Below are 20023 nucleotides of genomic sequence, written 5' to 3' on the forward strand. Positions count from 1 at the left end.
AAACCCGAGGTTAGTGGGACTTGAGTCAGTTGACTCATGTTAGGGAACCCTAGGCTTGAGCATCTACACTGCATTTTAATCCCATGTTTTCTAACCCATGCTCGGACCTACAGCTCTGGTGTCCACACTGCAGTGCACAGACCCAGGTCAGAGTAGCCATATCCCAGAATCCTCGGCGCCCACCCCAAAATGCGGCCACTCTAGCCTTAGGAGCATGGTGCACTGTGGGAAAAGTTAACTGCCCGCCCTGCCTGTCACCAGGAAGCAGCTCGCCTTGCAAAAGGCTTGATGGGTTTGTTCTCCACTGCAAACCCAGGAGGCTGTCTGCTAGCGTGCTTGCAGATCGGGGATCAGAAGACAATGGGTTGACGCTGACCTGAGCTGCTGCCATTGACAACGCGGGGAGGGATTGCAGATGGTTGGGATAGAGAGGACTAAGGAAGATGTCTCTAATAAATTTGTTAGTCTCTAAGGTGCCACAAGTACTCCTGTTCTTCTTTTTCCAGGGAATTGTGGGATACTTCTGGCTGCCTCCCAGGACCCGAGACAAGCGGGGCTGCATCTACACTGCAAAGCAATAAAGGCTCTGACCCTGGGTCCCAGTTGAACTCGAGCTCAGACCCTCCAGCCCTGCAGGGTCCTGGGATCCAGGATCTGAGCCCTGGGTTAGTGCAGTTGCAGTGTAGACGCAAGAGGGGTTAGGCTTGAGCAGCCTGGGCTTACTTGCAGTGTAGACATACCCTGTGTGGTGACCTGAGGCAACACAGGCTGTGTTTGGAGAGCCAGGGATGGTTACAGGGTCTTGTCTGGGTCCCAGAGCCTCCGTAACAAATCGTCTTTATAACCTTCACAGTATCTTCTACAGCTTGAGGAACAAGGCCCCGTCAAGCTTTATTTGCCCAGCTAGGCCTGAATGAGAGGAGAGGAAAGGAAAGAATTGGAAACTTGAGAGACTGTTGCTTTAATCGAGGCCCGTGTTATGGGAAGCCAAACATCCCTTCCCCTGGTGTGAAAGCCCCGTCTGCCTCCTCCTAGCAGCGGGAAGCAGTCAGGGTTCTGAGGAGAGGAAAAGTTCAGAGCGAGAAAGAGAGAGAGAGAGAGAGAGATCTGAATGTTATGCAGCTTTAAGGATCAAAAATAGACAGCACTTATATACAATTCCATTTGGGCAGCCCCAGGAGAGGTGGGCTGAAGACCCCAACGGCTACCGCCCTCCCCGGCCCACCCAGCCCTACCTCACCCACAAGTTCGCTCCTCACCCCACCCCACCCCATCCCACCCCACCGCCCTCTTCACTTCCGCCGCCCGATCTGAGCCATCAAGTGGGCGTTGGCGGCGGCCTTTGCCCTCAAGTTCTTGGCCTTGGCGATGTCGAAGAGGATGTTCATGATGTTGGTGGGCACGTCGAGGGAGAGGGTGAATTTGGTGCGCCGGTCGGTCTTGGCCCGGTTCTGGTACATCTTCCCCTTGAGTTGCGCCTGGGAGAGGTATTTGTAACGGGCATCCCCTGCGAACGTCCTTTTCTCCTTTTCCTTCTCCTCCTCTTCCTCCTGCAGTGAGGGTGCCTCCTTCCCAGGCGGGGAGTCGAAACTCCTCTTGTCCACGAGGGAGTTCTCCTCCGGGCGGCTCTTCTCGGCCTCCGAGAGGGCGGCGTTGATGCAGCTGAAGAGGGACTCGGCTTTGTACAGCTTGAGGGACAGGCCCGTCCGCGTGGCGCACACCATCAGGAGCAGCAGCATGAGTCTGGTAGGCGACATGGTTCCCCCCTGAGGCTCAGGAGAGGGAGAGAAGGTAGGGAAGGTAGAAACATAGGTGAGGGTCATTTAGGGTTACCATATTTAAAAAATAAAAAAAGAGGACCCTCCATGGGCCCTGGCCCCGCCCCTTTCCCACCCCCGGACCTGCCCCAACTCTGCCCCTTCCCCGCCCAACTCCGCCCATTCCCCGCCCCTTCCCCAAAGTCCCCACCCTAACTCCCCCTCCTCCCTCCCAGCCACGCGAAAAGGGCTGCCCGAGTGCTACTGGCTTCACGGTTTGCCGGGCAGCCTCCAGACCCTGTGGCCCCGGCCGGCGCTTCCCCAGCGCAGCTGGAGCCCGGGAGGGGAAGCGCCCAGCCGGGGGTGCAGGGTCTGGAGGCTGCCCGGCAAACCGTGAAGCCGGTAGCGCTCGGGCTTTGGGCAGCCCCTATGCCTCTGGACCCTGTGCCCCCGGCCGGGCACTTCCCCTCCCGGGCTCCGGCTGCTGTGCTCCTCCCCTGACTCTTTGGCTCTGTTTAAGAGCCGAGCTGCCCGAGCGCTACCGGCTTCGGACAGCCCCCATGCCTCCGGACCCTGTGCCCCTGGAGCCCGGAAGGGGAAGTGCCCGGCCGGCGGTATTTTTCCCAGACATGTTCAGCTTTTTGGCAATTCCCCCCCGGACGGGGGTTTGATTACCAAAAAGCCGGCCATGTCCGGGAAAAACCGGACGTATGGTAACCCTAGGGTCATTAGCATTAATAACGGTGTATCCTCAGGGCACATAGGCGCTGACTCCATGGGTGCTCCGGGGCTGGAGCAGCCATGGAAAAAAATAGTGGGTGCTTAGCACCCACCGGCAGGCCCCACCGATCAGCTTCCCCCCACCCAGCGCCTTCTGCCTGCTGGTGGCCCTGCCGATCAGCTCCGCTCCCCCCCTTCCAGCGCCTCCTGCACACCACAGATCAGCTGTTCAGTGGCAGGCAGGAGGCGCCGGGGGGAGGGGGCAGAGAGAGAGCAAGGCACGCTTGGGGGAGGGGTGGAATGGGGCAGGAAGGGTCAGGATGGGGGTGGAGCCTGGGGGAAGGGATGGAGTGGGGGCGGGGCCTCGGGTGGAGCAGGGGTCAAGCCCCCCCCAGGGAAATGAGAAGGTCCACGCCTGTGATGGCAGAATAGTCCAGCGGTAAGGGGAGGGGATTGGGATTTCCAGATCCTGGAGGAGGTGTCTAGTGGTTAGAGCCGGGGATGGGGAGTCAGGACTCCTGGGTCCTATTCCCATAACTAGGAGGAAGTATGGTCTAGTGCAGAGGCGATGCATGGGGTGGGCACACGCAGGGGAATGTGCCGCCCTCCTCCCTCCCCCTGATTTCTGCCAAGGTTTGCTGACCCTTTATAAATCCCCTTTTTAACCCCCTCCTTGTGTGGTAGCTCCTGCAGCTGGCAAGCCACAAGCTACAGACATGGGAATAGGCAGCACCAAACAGCTGGGAGCTGCAGGGAGGGGCCACTGAAGGTAAGAGGAGGGTGTGAGCCTCGGGGGGGGTGTGACTCAAGTTGTTGGGGGGGTGAACCTTTAAATTGTGCCCCCCCCCATCAGCAGGTACCAGTCATCTCTTGTCTAGTGATTAGAGCAGGGGACTGGGAGTCAGGCCTCCTGTGTGCCACACCCATGGGCTCCCCCTGTACTTTTGGGCGGGTCGCTAAGACCTACATTTGGAAAAGTGGCCTCTAAGTGTACGTGCTGAACCGGAGACCCGATGCTTTGCAGCCCTACAGACTATTCATACATAAGCATTGCTTTGCTTCACCGTCGCTGAAATGCAGCTGCCTCTGGGGTGGGCCACAACAGCTGTTATAACAGCTCCAGCAATATTACTTGGGACACAGCCACGGGATTGTCAGAATAGCATGGTCACCTCCCAGCCTTCTTCCACGTGGCCCCCTGCGCGCGATATGACTTCCCTGACATAAAGGCTCCCCCCGCCTCCCACCCCCACCCTGACCAACTCAAACCTGGTTCAAAATGTCGATTTTTCGAAAAAGCACTTCCGGGCAATCTGCATCCCAATTGGACACTTCCCGTGGTGCTAGCTAACTCCAGTGGTAACATATGTTCCTATATCAATAGGAAACCCCAGGCGGTGTTGGCAACCCATCAATGGCAGCCCTGAGAGTCCATCTGTCTATAAACCCCAGTATTGACAACCCTGACTAGTCAAAAATCAGGAGTCAGGGCCCCTCGAAATCACGAGCTGACTAACTGAGTCACCTTGGCTTTACCACAAAATGTGGGGCACGGGTCACTTGCAATGGATTCTCTGCACCTTGAAGTCTTTAAACCACGATTTGAGGACTTCAATAGCTCAGACATAGGTTAGGGGTTTGTTACAGGAGCGGGTGGGTGAGATTCTGTGGCCTGCGTTGGGCAGGAGGTCAGACTAGACGATCATAATGGTCCCTTCTGATCTTAAAGTCTACGTCCGATAAGGAATGCGCCATGTCTAGGGCAGGCAGGGGCTGTATAACCGGGTCACCCCAGAGGTTTGCTGTAGTACCAACAGAGCATCCCCAATACACCTCAGTCCTGCCTGGCCACACAGCCGTCTCATCCCTCCATCATTCCAGAGGCAAGCCCGTTGGTGGATGGATTTTCCATTGCAAGCGAAGACGAAAAGCTAAAATTTGGGGGGAAATGAAATTCTGAAAAAATGTTCATGCGGGGCCAGTGGAAACGTTTATTTGTCGCTCTCTGACTCTCCAGACCATGCAGGTCCTTGGCCACTCTCAGCTTTTCCCCCACCTCCTCCAGCCACGGGCCTATTTCCCCCCATCAGTGCCTTTGCACTGGTTCCATTTCACCTATTTAAACCTAACGTAAACTTCAAAAGGAAGGTCGTTTCAGGATGACCAAGCAAAACTTTCTGTGCCAAAAGGGGACATGTTGACTTAAACTCCTCCCCACCCCATTTTTTGCTAAATGTTATGTCATTGACGTGGATGTGATTTCACGACAAATGCTGGTTTTGTCCAAACACCGTTTTCTGATGGTATGTCGTGATCAGCTCCCTTCCTGAGCTGCTGTTCCTCTAGAAGGGATGGCTGACAATAACGCTGGATATGTCTATACTCAGAGGCGCCCACTCCGTGGGTGCTCCGGGGCTGGAGCACCCATCAGAAGCCCCCCCTATCATCTCCGCTGATCAGCGCCTCCCCCTCCCTCCCCATGCCTCCCGCCCGCCATGATCAGCTGTTTTGCGGCATGCAGGAGGCTCTGGGGGGGAGGGGCAGGAGTGAGGATGTGGTGCACTCGGGGCAGGGGGTGGAATGGGGCAGGAAGAGGCACAGCTGGGGTGGGGTGGGGAGAGGTGGGGTGGGAGTGGGGATTTGGGGGAAGGGGCGGGGGGGGGCTGGGACAGAGCCAGGGGTCGAGCACTCTCCCCGCGCATTGGAAAGTCAACGCCTGTGTCTACACTGTACAGTAGCCCAGGTCTCTGGGACGTATGGCCAGAGTGGGTACGTCTACACTGCAATGAGGAACCCACGGCATCGAGTCACAGAGCTGGGCTCTGAAACCCACCTCGAAGCCCAAACTCACTAACCCAGGCCAGCCACAGCTGTGCTGTGGGTGTGTTACTGCAGTGTAGACATACCCCTTGTTTCCAAGTTCATGCTTGAGCATCCACACTGCATTGTAAACCGGGCCCATAGTGTATTATACAGACCTTCTGATCCAGGGCTGTGGTTTGAGCTGTGTCCACACTGCTCGGCCCTGAGTCACTTGGGCTCTGGCCCATGCCCTTAGCAGGTTCCTAGGGCCAGGGTCCTGCGTGCTTTGCTGACCTGCGTCAGACTGAGTTGTGTGTGGGAGGAAGGGGGCTGGGGCCCAAACCGGAGTCAGAGCCCAGGCTTAGTGGGCTGTGTAGACGTCTCCTCTGTGATATGAGCAAACATTCCATCGGGCCTGGAGTGAGACTTCCCGACTCATGCTCCTGTGACCCAGTCAGCGCTGGGGAGCCCAGATATTCACAGACCTTAGGGCCAGGAGGGACCATCTCATCTGATCTCCAGTATAACCCAGGCCACAGAACCTCACCCAGTTCCCCCTGCCCAGAGCCCAGCGCTCCAGTGTCTGGGGAGAGGAGGGCTGGAAGGTGGCTGCAGTAGGTCTGCCCCAGCAAGCCAGTCTAACCTAGTGGGAGGCTGAGTAACGCCTGGCTTTTCGCGGCTCTGCTGCGCATTGTCTTTCTGGTTTGAAAGGGTTTCTCCTCCTCGGGGCGGCTCTTCCTGAGAGGCACCGGGCATCCCAACTCCCTTTGAAGTCAAGGGGAGTTCTGAGTGCTCGACCCCTCTCAAGATTAGGCCCCACGTCTCTTGAGTCAGCGAATGAGCCATTCACGGCAGGCAGGAACCCTGCTGCAGCTGGACCGAGTGGAGAGACAGGGAGGTCCCAGCCAGCCTGGCACGCCTTTTGACTGTTCACAAACTTTGTTTGCTTGGGACACCCCAGGGCGGCCCCCCTCCCATCCATGGATTCTAACTGTTTTCCTGGCTAGCACGACAAACGCTGGCATGGGACTCCGGAGACCTGGTTTCTAGTCCTGACTCTGCCACCGGGCTGACCTCGGGAATATTACTGCCCCGTTCCGTGCCTCAGTTTCCCCATCTATAAAATGGGTGTAATGGTATTGCCCTCCTTTGTAAAGCGCTTTCAGATCTACTGATGAAAGTGCTGCATAAGAGCTAAGTGTTGTTATTAATAATGGAAACTCCATCGAAGGAGCCATTTGAAATAGGAGGGAGGAATTCGCCATAGGGAACAAGCCGGCTTTGGCAAACGAAGATACGGAGGGATGAAGAGTTGGCATTTCTAACAGCACGGTCTCCTAGACATCGTCATGGTGACAATGCATTGTCTGGCTGTGGGTGCTCAAAGGTCCTGGGGCGGTCACTGGCCTGATGCACCCATTAACCCAGACGTGGGCAAACTACGGCCCGCAGGCCATATCCGGCCTGCGGGACCATCCTGCCCGGCCCTTGAGCTCCCAGCCGGGGAGCCTAGTCCCCGGCCCCTCCCCTGCTGACTCCCTCCCTCACAGCCACACCACCACGCGGGCCAAGGTCTGGCCCGCTGCTCCCGCTGGGCAGCGTGGGGAGTGCAGCTGGCTCTGGCCGGGTGTCGCGACTGCGAGCTCCTGCTGCTGGTAAGGGGGTGGGAAGTGGGGGGGTTGGGTAAGGGAGCAGGGGATCCTGGGGGGCAGTCAGGGAGGAGGGGGTGGTTGGATGGGGTGGAGGTTCTGGGGGGGGCGGTCAGGGGATGGGGAACAGGGAGGGTTGGGAGTGGGAGTCCCGGGTGGCCTGTCGGGGGGTGAGGATGTGGATGGGGTCGGGAGGGCAGTCAGGGGACAAGGAGCAGGGGGGGTTGGATAAGGGGGTGGGATCCCGGGGGGCAGTTAGGGGCAGGGGGTCCTGGGAGGGGGTGGTCAGGGGACGAGGAGCAGAGGACGGTTGGATGGGGGTGGGAGTACAGGGGGGGCTGTCAGGGGGCGGGGGTGTGGATAGGGGTTGGGGCAGTCAGGGGACAGGGAGAGGGGGGGTTGGATAGGGGGCGGGGTTCCAGGAGGGGGCAGTCAGGGGACAAGGAGCAGGGGGTTTGGATGGGTCGGGAGTTCTGAGGGGAGCAGTCAGGGGGCGGGAAGTGGGAGGGGTTGGATAGGGGGCCGGGGGCCAGGCTGTTTGGGGAGGCACAGCCTTCCCTACCGGGCCCTCCATACAGTTGCGCAACCCCGATGTGGCCCTCGGGCCGAAAAGTTTGCCCACCCCTGCACTAACCATTGCTTTGCAGTGTAAGGGAAAGGGACACGTTGCTACCTCCTGCTGCAATCACAATGCGCAAGCTCAAGATACAGTCATTCTTGGGTCCCTTAACGGCTTGGCTTGGGTTGCAGGATACGGGAGGGCCTTTCTGGCCTTGGCATCTGTGAATTCCACCGTTCCCAAGGACGCTGTTCATTTCCTCTTATCTAATCTATTCCATCCGGTCATCCGTGACAATTATAAGGAGCCAGCGAAAGCGTAGGAGCGATTTCCCTTCGGGTCTCTGCCCCAGCTACGCCCCAGTGGATAGAGGGGTGGTGATTTTCATTAGCAGTGTGGCATGCGGTTACACCACGGGCCGTGGCAGATCGCTTGTTTCGGTCCCTCTCCCAGCTCTCTCGCCCCTGCAGCCAGCAGGATGATGCAAGGCTGTGAATGAACCCGGGACCAAATAGGTAGACAGCTGAATGCGGTGCCAATGTTGTCAGCTGGCATCGCCAGACCCACGCCCCTGCCGGCGGCAGGGCAGCATTGTCCCGGGGAGAAAGCAGGGCGAGGGACCATACATGCATGCACTGACCGTGGGCACACACAGACCCACGGGGATGGACACACAGACACTCACCTGCTTGTTAGAAAAGTGCCGTATTCAGCTCATCTTCCCCCCCATTGTTCCAACCTGTAGCACTTGGGATGACCTCACAACATTTCACAAGAGCAGGAGCCAGTTTTACAGACGAGGAAATTAAGGCGCAGAGGGATGTATTTATATTACGGCAAAGCCTAGGGGCTCCGGGCCAGGCTCCACTGTGCCAGGTGCTGTACACACACACAATGAAAAGTCCCTATCTCAAAGAGCCTTCAGCCTGGCTGCCCAAGATCACACCCTGGGAGCTAGGAACTAGTAGTGTGATCTAGTGGCTAGGGCACCAGCCTGGGACTCAGGCGTTTTGGCTTCTTGTCCCAGCTCTGCGTGGGTGAACTTGGGCAAGTTCTGTGCCTCAGTTTCCCCATATGTGAAATGGGGATAATGACACTGCTCTCCTTTATAAAGTGCTTTGAGATCTACTAATGAAAAGCACTAGATAGTATTATGCTCTAGCTACTAACCCACACTGCAGACTCAAAACAGCCATGTTTGGCTTTTCCATTGTACCAATATCTACCTTGATCCTGACACAAAACAAAGCAGTGTGCAGAGACCCTTGTGTGTGCTACCTTTTGTGAGCCACAGGCGCCCCCTAGTGGTTATTTCAGTACCATGCAGGCTAAGCAATAAGTGACAGAGACCCTACCCGTACGTCTACACGGCAACTCGACACCTGCGGCTGGCCCAGGCTGCCGGGGCCTGAGCTGTAGAGATGTTTCATTGCTGTGTAGACTTCCAGGCTCTAGCACCCTGCGAGGGGTGTGTGTGTGTGTGTGTGTCTGTGTCTATGTGTCTGTCCAGGGCCGGTGCAAGGAAGTTTCGCGCCCTAGGTGAAACTTCCACCTTGCACCCCCCACCCAGCCCTGCGGCAGCTCCCCGCCTCCCCCCGCACCCTGAGGCGCTCCCCCCGTGGCAGCTCCCTCCCCGGCCCGGGGAGCCATGCGGCAGCTCTGACCCAGGGGTTCCCCCGGGCTGCCAGCAGCGTGCTGACCCAGGGAACCCCTGGGCTGCCTGCTGGCGGCTCAGACTCCCTCTCCCTCCCAGCGCAGCGGCCACTATAAAAAAAAATAAAAAAAAAATCTTGGCGCCCTAGGCAACCGCCTAGTTGGCCTAAATGGTAGCACCGGCCCTGTGTCTGTCTGTCTCCCTCAGGCTCCAGCCCGAGCCTGGAAGTCTACACAGCAACGAAACAGCCCCCCAAGCCCAAGTCAGCTGGCACGGGCTGGCCGCAGGATTGTCTTTGCTGTGTAGACAGAACCGAGGCGAGACGAGGTGGGTGGGGTAATAGCTCTTACTGGGCCAGCCTCTGTTGGTGTGAGAGACACAGTCCGAGCTTCCACACAGCTCTTCTTGTCTCTCTAATATCCTGGGACCAACGTGGCTACAACACCGTAGAGAGCCTCAGCTGTGGGTCCAAAGCAGATGTCCTACGCAGTCCGGCTGGATCCTTTAGTGTCAGTCCCGTGGGTCACTCACCCGGCTCAAACACTCTGTGACTTGCTGCAGGGCTGGAGGGGGGCAGTTGGATTTTCAATTCAAGATCACAACACCAGACAGCCTAGAAGATAAAACCTCCCCTGATAGTTAGGGCTGGTGGAGGGGACCAGAGGGACAGCCCCGCAGCCCTGCTGCCAGCTACCCTGCCCCAAACCTGACCAGGCTGAAGTGATCTCCAGTGGCCAGAGCCGTGGCTTTGGGAGCAGGAATGGGGAGGGCAAAGCAGGGGCCAGTGGAGAAAGGGAACATGGGGAAGCCAGCAGGCCACTCCGCCCCATGAAAGGCTTGTGGAGGCCCTACTCCGGGCCTTAGGGCGTGTGCTGGGGGCTTCCCACCCATTCCACAAACTTTATTATCTTAGCTGGTCCGCCCAAGCCTCCATCGGCTCCTTGGGGTCCCTCCCAGCCAGCTCCCACCAGATGGGGGCATTATGAGCCTTGTCAGATCCCCACATGGGAGCCTGACTAGGGTCGGTCCCCGTAATGGGCCAAAATCAGACAGAGGGGTGGCCCTGATGAGAATCTTCAGGATGGTGGAGGCTGGGGACCCCTCTGCCAACCACCTAAGGCTCATGGGGGACCCCCTGTTCCTCTTCCCATCTGTGTGGGGAAGGTTGAGGTACCCCAAAGGTTTCTAAGGTGGGCCTCAGGGAGCCTTCTACCACCCACGGGAGGTGAAGCTGGAGCACCTTTCAAGTAGCCTTCTGGGGCTTGCCAGGGAGCTGCTACCTTATCCAAGCAGAGCGCTCCTCCTGGGTGCCCTCTAAGCTCCACAGGAATCAGGCCTGAGGAGATGCACAGGAAGGAAGTGGGGAATGCCCTTTGGTATGTGCCCCCACAATCCTCCTGCTCACCTTATCCCCCCCCTTTAAAACCTGACACGGTTCCCACTAGGGTGACCAGACAGCAAATGTGAAAAATCAGGATGGGGGTGGGGGGTAATAGGAACCTGTATAAGAGAAAGACACAAAAATCGGGACTGTCCCTATAAAATCAGGACATCTGGTCACCCTAGTTCCCACCCTGCACACATCCTAAGGTCTGCCAGAGAGGGACTCCCCTCTTGAGCTGTGCATGGAAATGCTCCCCTCCCCACAGACAGTAGGGGGTCAGGGGGAAGGGAGGGAGAATCTCTTCCCCTCCCCCCATTTCCAAGCCCACTGCTCCCTCCAGCCCCTCAGTAGGACAATTTAAAAAAACTAAGGAAATTCCCATGCAAAAAAATTTCTTGCAGGGTGTTTAAAGCTGCAAGCCCATCCCAGTGTGTTGAGCGGGCATCACCTTTCCAGTTCATTAGAGTTAATAAAATAAAATAAGTACCCCAGGAATTTCAGCACTGAGGTTTCACTTCCATAACAAGCCACAGTCACGCTAACAAAATACCCATAACCTTAACTCTGCCCCCTAGAGCGGCGAGACTGTAGTATTCTCAGCTGGGTTTAGAAAGCATTGTGTAACATCACTGCCAGGCTTGGGCTTAAGGAAGTCGGTGGTTCAGCTGAATAATGTCTTTTGAGTGAAAGAAGTCATCTAAGAGAATGAGAGCAAAGATTTGATTTATGGACCAGACGCCCAACTCTTGTTCAAGAACATCTGGCCCGGATGGTTGTTTGAAATTGTTCCCAGGGTACTAAGGGCTAGAGTCACCGTGGAGGTTTATAACGATTAATGTGTAAGGGCTGGAGGAATGACCCTGTAATTCACATCTTGATGGGTGACTTTGCTTACAGAACTGCATAGAAAACTGTCGGCCTGATTCTCAACTGCCTTGCACTTTATATCTCAGAACCCGCTGGATCCCAAATTTGGATCACTGACCCCAGACAGTGCTCCCCAAATTTCATGGCAATCTGAGAAACTATGCAAATTTTAGAGCACTTAGGAAAGCCGAGCTTTAACCAGAAAGTTGGTCTCAATTTTAGCTATAGTAGATCTGGTGGTCCACTATAATATAGTCATTTACACGTGTGCAAAATGGGTGCAAAGTGGTGCACAAGACTACCATCTGGAGCTGGTCGCATTCCTCTCCCCCACCCTCCCACACTTTTCACAGGCGTAAATAACAACACAAAGCAGAAGGCAATGGCGGATCGGGCCCACCGTGTTGTGAAAACGGTTTTAAAAATGCCCGATACCTTGAGAAAATATATTGTGACTGTGGATTGTTAATGAAGAAAGCCCAGAGTGCCTGCATTGGGCCTGCTGACGCTGGCCACTGGCACAGAATGCATAGTCTGGTGTGAACTGGTGGTGTTTTTTACAGTATGCATCCCTCTAGTATTTTGGGGAGGGCTCTCTGGACAAGGAATCTGCAGGGGAGAGCGTTCTGAAGGATGTTTTTTTCAGGCCCATGGCTGCAGCAGTATTTTTACCTGCTCTTCCCGAGGACTGAGTGTGCAATGCGACGTTTCTCCATTTCCCCACTCGTGAGGTTTGGCAGCTGTCTCCATCGGGGCAGAGTTAAGGCTACGGCTGTTATCTGAGGGGAACTCAGTGGCTGGTGGCGGAGATGCTAGCTCAATTTGGAACTTCCTAGGCTTCTCTATTTTCATGAGGATTGTCAACTTGAACGTGCTCAGAAGGGAAGAGATGCTCATCACCCTGATACGGGCCTGCAATTGTCACCTCCCCTGGACTAAGGGCTGAGCTGGGGACTAGTGAATGTTTGTGTAGTGCTTTGAAAGCACCATGGAAACGCTGTGGGTATTGGTATTGACCTCTTTGGGACGGAGCCTTGTATTGCGGGGCCTGTTGGCGTGGTGGCACCTCGGTTTCTCCTGCTTTCCTTTGCCTCTGGCACACAGTTCGGCCACTTGAGGACAGAAATGCTTGAATTTAATTAAAGTAATTGGAATCAATACAGGGGCAGCTGGGTGAAATGTAACGGCCTGGGGCAGGAGATTATACTAGGGGATCTAATGGTTCCTTCTGGCCTCTATGAAATCAGGCATCCAAGACAGTGAAGGGTCTGTAGGTCTTGAGACCTTTTCGTATTACCAGTTAGCACAACCCTGCTCTGGCATCAGGTCTGGGCAGGTCACACGGGCTCACAGTAGCTTTGAAGAGATCCATGCTATATAGCTGGCGTAGAAAGCTGTTTGAGGACAGGCATGGATCCCTTTCAGCTGAGATCAGCTCAGGACGACTTATAGTGGCTGGGCGAAAAGGAAGCGCCTTCCTGACTCCGGGAAGAGCGCGATGGACCAGTTTGGGCCTCAGTTATGGTGCAGGAGATGCCCACCCACCCACTGAGCTTGACTGGCCTGCTGGACAAGGAGCCCTGCCGTTGCTCACAGCCATTCTCACTTATTTCCTTGAGGCGATGTGGCAGGCACAATGCTGACGGAATAGCCTGCCGTGGTTCGGAGGACAAGCGGCAGGAGAATGGCAGTGGAGCTCTGAACTAGGCCCAGATCCAGCGGAGCAGGTAGGCCTGTGAGTAACACTGAGCATGCGTGGGCACCCATTGCCGTCAGCAGAACTAGCCACACGCCACACCATATTTCACCCCCTCTCTCTGCAGAATGAGGCACATCTGTCGGCTTAGAAGACCCAGGCCCGAGCCTACAATGTACATGTGGACATGGTTCGGTCTGAGGCCCAGTGGCTGCATACGTCAGAGCAGGAGTGAGGGTTGCCTGGCATGGGGGGCGAGGGGGGCGCTGTTGGCTTTTTCAATCCCATTCCAGTCCTTAGCGGGTGGCTCCCACCTCTCACCCCTCCACCCTCTCCTTGGGGCTCTGCCCATTCTCCATCCTTCTGCCGCCTTCCTCTTTTAAATAGAAAAGACTCCCTCCTGCCCCGCTCCCAGCCCTCTGGCTGCTGAGGGACCAGGAGAGCCTGAGCTGATCGTGGGTCCCAAGGCCCAGCTCTGACAGGAAAAGCCATGGGGAGCCTCAGGGCTGGAATAGCACCGGGACAGGATTGAGGTGGGAAGGGCGAGCCGTGTGGACCAGGATTGTGGCGCCTTGGCGGGGCGGTGTGTGTGTGGGGGTAAGCGCACGCCGTGTCTGCCATGGCTTTGCCTGGCTCAAGCTTGTGTGATTGGCCCCTTGTTTTAGTACCACTGCAGGCCTGATCCTGTGAGATGTTCAGCACCCTTGTTAACGGCAGGGGAAAGTGCCCAGGAATCGCTCCTCGCCTTGCAAAATCAGGGCTTAAACTCTGCCGCCGGATCGGCGGGTAGTGATCGATCTATCGGGTGTCAATTTATTGCGTCTAGTGTAGACGCGATAAAATCAATCCCCGATCGCGCTCCCCGTCGACTCCGGAACTCCAGCTTGCGAGAGGTGGAAGCGGAGTCGACGGGGGAGCGGCAGCGGTCGACTCGCCACCGTCCTCACGGCCAGTAAATCGACCTAAGATACCCCAACTTCAGCTATGCTATTTGCGTAGCTGAAGTTGCGTATCTTAGGTTGACTCCCCCGCTAGTGTAGACCTGGGCTGAGATTCAGCCTTTGACGTGGCATTTCACCCCCCCAGCCCTGGGAACAGGGAGCCAGGAGACCCTTCAAAAGAGATTTCAACTTCCTGCCAGAGGGACAGGGACTATGTGTATGTGTGTGGGGGGCTGTTTTATAAGAGTGACTTTCCGTTCTCCCTCTTCTCTGATGTCCGCTGCTCTCATGCTGCTGTCCCGGAGTAATCAATTGCACCAATAAACTTGGCTGCATGAGCCGGAGCCAGATAGATGGAGTCTTGCTAGGTTTTAAACCATACGCCCTGCAGGATTCATCAGCCTGCACTTGCCTGAATAGATCTCAGCAAAGACCCACATCGTGCTTATTTTTCCCTAAAAATGCATGGGCCCGGCTCCTCAGCGGGTGGAAATCCGTGTTGCTCTACAATGGGTTTCCACCTGTTGAAGATCTGGCCCCGTGTGCTCTGTTAGCGTCAAGGGCTATTGGCCCTGGATTATTACGAGCTGCCGTTTTGATAGCTGCGTTGTTCAGATTTCGTTTGGAAACACCCAGCTGTAATTAAGAGCTAATCAAGCCCCTTCCCATGTTGTCTCTAGGGATGATATTCCGCTAATCAGTGCGAATCCGTCCGACGATTTGCATCTCTCTGAGCCCTGCACAACGCACTATCAAATCAGTTCGTAACACTCTTTATACCGTCATCTGCCAAGGAAAGTCTGGCCCTATGTCAGGCTATGACTGGACTAGCTTGCCCCATCTCTGAAAACTCTCTGGGGGCTGTCATTGGCGATGGGGACCGTAAAGCATGAAAAAACGCAAATGAAAATGCCCCGAAGCATCGTTGGTTTTCAGATCCCCAGACGCGGGATTGATATAATAAAAAATTCAGTCCAGGCAAAGTCTCAACACAATACACTACCGATGGCCTGGCTAATGAATTCCCTTTCCTTGGCTACTGCAAAAAATACCTTTTGGTCGCCATCCCATTGTGTCTCTTGTACTTGAGAATCCTAGTGCACTGTTAACCATTACAAAACCTCGCTCCCCGGAACGGTCCCCAAAGAAATGTGGAATTCAGCCTAAAGAAGCGGCAAAACAGTTTCGGAAGAGGCTTGGATTCAGGCTAACGATGACATTTACGAGATGTGATCCCCAGGTGCCGTTAGGGGCACATCTTCAGCTGGGATAAATTGTCGTCTCTCCAATGGACAATTTACAGACATTATATCGAAAAGCTACAGACAATTGGAGCTATCAGACTTTCCACTAGCTGGGGACCCACACCTGCCTCTTAGCTATTAAAGACAGGAGGCAAAGTGAAGCAGACATGCCAGGCAGTTCAAGCAAGTTGGGAATAAAGCTTTTTCTGACTTATTGGGGTCCCCCCCTAACAACAACTCCGGCTGGAGCTAATTAGATGGCTCTGATTTTCATAGCTCAGCTTCCTGGGGGTCAGACCAGATGATCATAATGGTCCCTTCTGACCTTAAAGTCTATGAGTCTGTTGAAAGTAGTCACCGGAAGATCAAATATTACAAATTTGGCTCTCAGCCACAGACACCTCCACTTTGCTAACTAATAAACCAACTGCACGTTTCAAACGGCCCGTTTTGCTGCTGATGCACAAAGCTGACTCTAGCCGTGGGGCTGACTCTGTCTTGCTGCCCCATTCTGGCTTTAGAAACCGCATCTTGTGTCCTCCTCCCTGGAGATACCCCTCGAAAAATGTCAAACCCACCTCTTTCCCCCATCCCTGGAACTAGTCAGTTTAACTCTGAAAATTGCAGCCGGTCCTTTAGCTAATCCTTTGCCTCAGTAACTCAAAAGACAGAGTCGTTTTGGGCTCTTAATACAGTTTCTTAGCCTGCTTTTTGATCGAATGCCTGTCTCCTCTCGCATAGAAATGCGGCGCCCAGCAGGGACCTAAGCACCTATGAGAAGCACTGAAATATTTAAACTTCATTGCAAACGAAGCTGGTTGCTCTTTCATAAATGAATTCCAAGCAATGCACTCACCTGCAAGTCTCCTGTGCTCGGGAGCGAGAGCGCTCTTGCTTGCAAGCCGCCGCCTCAGAGTAAGGAGAAATACATCAGGAACATTAGCCTGAACTTCTGTATCCTGCCTCTTCTTTTATTGTTATTAAGAGGGCTGCGATATTTTTTCTCTCTATGGAAACGCTTCGCCCCCTCCCTTGTGTATATATAAAAATGAGTGATCACGGGGTCTGAATCGTAACTCCAGACGCGGAGCCTTCATTTGGACATGATTTCATTAAAATGAAATCTGAAGGAGCTGGCAACGTCACGGGGCTGAGATGTCCCTTCTCATTCAGGAAAAAAAAAAAAAGCTGGCTATTAAGAGTCACACCAAGAAGAGGAGCTGTTGCAAACTCCAGGACTGTACAGAATACACACAGACACACATATTTTGCCTCAACCCTCCTGCTTGGAATCAAGGGACGTTGCACTAACACTTCGCACTTTGGGCTAGATTTTTAAAGGTATTTAGGCCCCTAACGATGAAGCTAGGCACCTAGTGGGATTTTTAAAAGCTCCTGCTACCTCTTGGGCTTTTGTTTTCAGCTAAAACCAGTGCATGCAGCGCTGCAGACCAAAGCTACAAAAGAAAAAGGTACCTGAACTTTTGTAAATATGGACCCTGCTTTTCAGAAAGTGCTGAGCATCTGCCCTCTGAGAAGTGGGTGCCTCCACTTAGGTGTCTCCACTTAGGGCAGGTCTTCACTACGGGAGGGGGGGGTCGATTTAAGATACGCAAATTCAGCTACGCGAATAGCGTAGCTGAATTCGACGTATCGCAGCCGACTTACCCCGCTGTAGGGACGGCGGCAAAATCGACCTCTGCAGCTTCCTGTCGACGGCGCTTACTCCCACCTCCGCTGGTGGAATAAGAGCGTCAATTCAGGGATCGATTGTCGCGTCCCGACGAGACGCGATAATTCGATCCCCGAGAGATCGATTTCTACCCGCCGATTCAGGCAGGTAGTGTAGACCTAGCCTTAGACTGGCCTGTTTCAAGGAAGGTTGAGCTGGTGGTTAAGACAATTGAGTTGGATTCTAGAAACCGAGGTTCAATTATGGTCCTGCTACAGTCTTTTTGGGTGACCCTGGCCAAGTCACTTAGTCGTTGGCAAGCCCCAGAGATGGGTTACTGTGCTTGATAGACCAAATATCTGATGGGTTATGGGCAGGAGCGCCGCCAGCTTTTCTGCCGCCCTATTCGGCGGAAGGTCCCACCCCAAAATGCCGCCCCCCACAGAGGCAGCGGAAGGTCCCGCCGCCGAAATACCGCCGCGGTCGCCGCCCCCCAAATTGTAGTGCCCTAGGTCGCCTAATGGGTTGCACTGGCCCTGGTTATGGGGTAAGTCCTTTGATGAGCCTCAGAGAGAAAGAAAGTGGGGTTTGAAAAGGATTAACTTATCTCCTTATTATCTGCTTAAGGGTTTCCTTTCTTGTTCATTCCTCCCATTATATCGAGGGCCTTTCAATGCTACATGCCTGATTCTCCACCCTTTACATCCTTATAGATCAGAAGTAACATTAGTGAAGCCAATGGAGATTCACCCGCAACTGAGCGGAGGATCAGGTTCTGTCCTGCTTTACTCCATTGGTTCTGAAACTGACTGATCACGGCAGGGACTCCTTCCTCATTTACCTGGGTGAAACTGACTTGATTTCCAAAGGTGCTGAGTACCTGCAGCTCCCATTGACTTCAGTGGGATTTGTGAATGCTCAGCCCTTGGGGAAATCAGGTCCGTTTACATATGGGTACCTAAGGAAGGATTTAGGAGCTTAAAACTGAAAAAGGTTGGTCTCTGTTTCTGATCAGCAGCATCGTTGTGAGCATGGAAGGGCTGGTACAGCTGCAGTATCTCTGGACGGGGATACATCTCAACAAAGACAATGAACCCCCCCCCCGCCTCCCTCCAAATTATCATAGTAGCACATGTGTAGTTCAGATTCCACCACAAATTACTGTGGTTTATGCAGGAATCCTTGGGGAAGGTTCTCTGCCCTGGGTTATGCAGGAGGACAGACTAGATGACCTCCATCATAGAATCATAGAAATGCAGGCCTGGAAGGGACCTCCAAATAGCATCTGGTCCAGCCCCTGTGCTGAGGCAGGACCAAGTAAATCTAGACTATTCCGGGCAGGTGTTGTCCAGACTATACTTAAAAACCTCCAGTGACAGGGATTCCACAACCTCCCTTGGACGCCTGTTCCAGAGCTTAACTATCCTTAGAGTTAGAAAGTTTTTCCTGATGTCGAACCTAAATCTCCCTTGCTGCAGATTAACCCAATTGCTTCTTGTCCTGCCCTCACTGCATATGGAGAACAATTGATCCCCGTCCCCTTTCTAACAGCCCTTAACATATTTGAAGACCGCTATCAGGTCCCCCCTCAGTCTTCTGTTCTCCAGACTAACTAGATCCAGTTTTTTTAACTCCTCAGGTTTTCTAAACCTTTTCTCATGTTTGTTGCTCTCCTCTGATGCTTTCCAATTTCTCCACATCTTTCCTAGACTGTGGTACCCCAAACTAGAGATAATACTTCAGCTGAGGCTTCACCAGTGCCAAATAAAGTGGAACAATTACCTCCCGTGTCTTACATACAACACTTCTGCTAACACACCCCAGAATGATATTAGTCTTTTTTGCCATTGCATCACGTTGACTCATATTCAATATGTGATCCACTATAGCTCCCAGATCATTTTCAGCAGTACTACTGCCTAGCCCGTAATTCCCCATTTGATTTTTCCTTCTGAAGTACTTTGCACTTGTCTTTATTGAATTTCATCTTGTTGATTTCAGACCAATTCTCCAATTTGTCCAGGTCGTTTTGAATTCTAATCCTGCCCTCTAAAGTGCTTGCAACCCCTCCCAGCCTGGTGACATCTGCAATTTTTATAAGCAGATTCTCCACTCCATTATCCAAGTCATGAATGGAAATGTTGAATAGTACCAGACCCAGGACAGACCCGTGCGGGTCCCCACTAGATACAGCCTTCCACTTGGCAGTGAACCATTGATAATTGCTCTTTGAATATGGTCCATCAACCATTTGTGCACCCACCTTACAGTAAGTTCATCTAGCCACATTTCCCTAGTTTGCTTATGAGAATGTCATGTGAGAATGTCAAAAGCCTGACTAGAAGATACATCACATCTGTTTATAGCTGACTGGGATGTAATTCCCCAGGTCCCCATTTTCCCTATTTTTAAACATAGGTGCTATGATTGCCTTTGCAGGGCTGCCCAGAGGATTCAGGGGGCCTGGGGCAAAGCAATTTCGGGAGCCCCTTCCATAAAAAAAAGTTGCAATACTATAGAATACTATATTCTCATGGGGGCCCCTGTGGGGCCCGGGGCTGGGGCAAATTGCCCCACTTGTCCCCCCCCCCTCTGGGCAGCCCTGTGCCCTTCTCCTGTCCTCTGGGACCTCACCTGTCCTCCATGAGTTCTCCAAGATAATCACTAATGGTTCTCAGATTGGTACAGCTGGTTCCTCAAGTACCGTAGGGTGAATTTCATCAGGCCCTACTGACGTGAATACATCTCATGTATCTAAATATTCTTTAACCTGTTTCCCCCATCTTCTGGCTTGTGTTCCTTTCCCCCTATTGTTAATATTAACTGTGTTATGCATCTGGTTACCATTAACCTTTCTAGTGAAGGCTGAAGCAAAAAAGGCATTCAACACCTCAGCCTTCTTGATGTCATCTGTCATAAGCTCTCCTTGCCCACTAAGTAAAGGACCTCCACTTCTCCTCATCTTTCTCTTGCTCCTAATGTATTTACAGTTCCTCTTCTTCTTGCCTTCTCCATGTCCCTTGCTAGGTGTAACTCATTTTGTGCCATAGCCTTTCTGATTTTGTCCCTACATGCTTG

The 20023-nt window shown here is 53.8% G+C and overlaps 1 protein-coding gene across 1 annotated transcript; it reads right to left on the bottom strand.

Moving 5' to 3' along the window:
• Positions 1-1292: 1292 nt before the first annotated feature.
• Positions 1293-16207, bottom strand: UCN3 (urocortin 3). The gene is made up of 2 exons (XM_054029818.1): positions 16130-16207; positions 1293-1766 (listed from the first exon to the last, which is right to left on the bottom strand). Exon 2 carries the CDS (start codon positions 1755-1757, stop codon positions 1293-1295), a length of 465 nt encoding a protein of 154 aa, XP_053885793.1. The 5' UTR covers positions 1758-1766; positions 16130-16207.
• Positions 16208-20023: the final 3816 nt, after the last annotated feature.

This window comes from Malaclemys terrapin, chromosome 1 (assembly GCF_027887155.1).
Source record: "Malaclemys terrapin pileata isolate rMalTer1 chromosome 1, rMalTer1.hap1, whole genome shotgun sequence".
NCBI lineage: Eukaryota > Metazoa > Chordata > Testudines > Emydidae > Malaclemys > Malaclemys terrapin.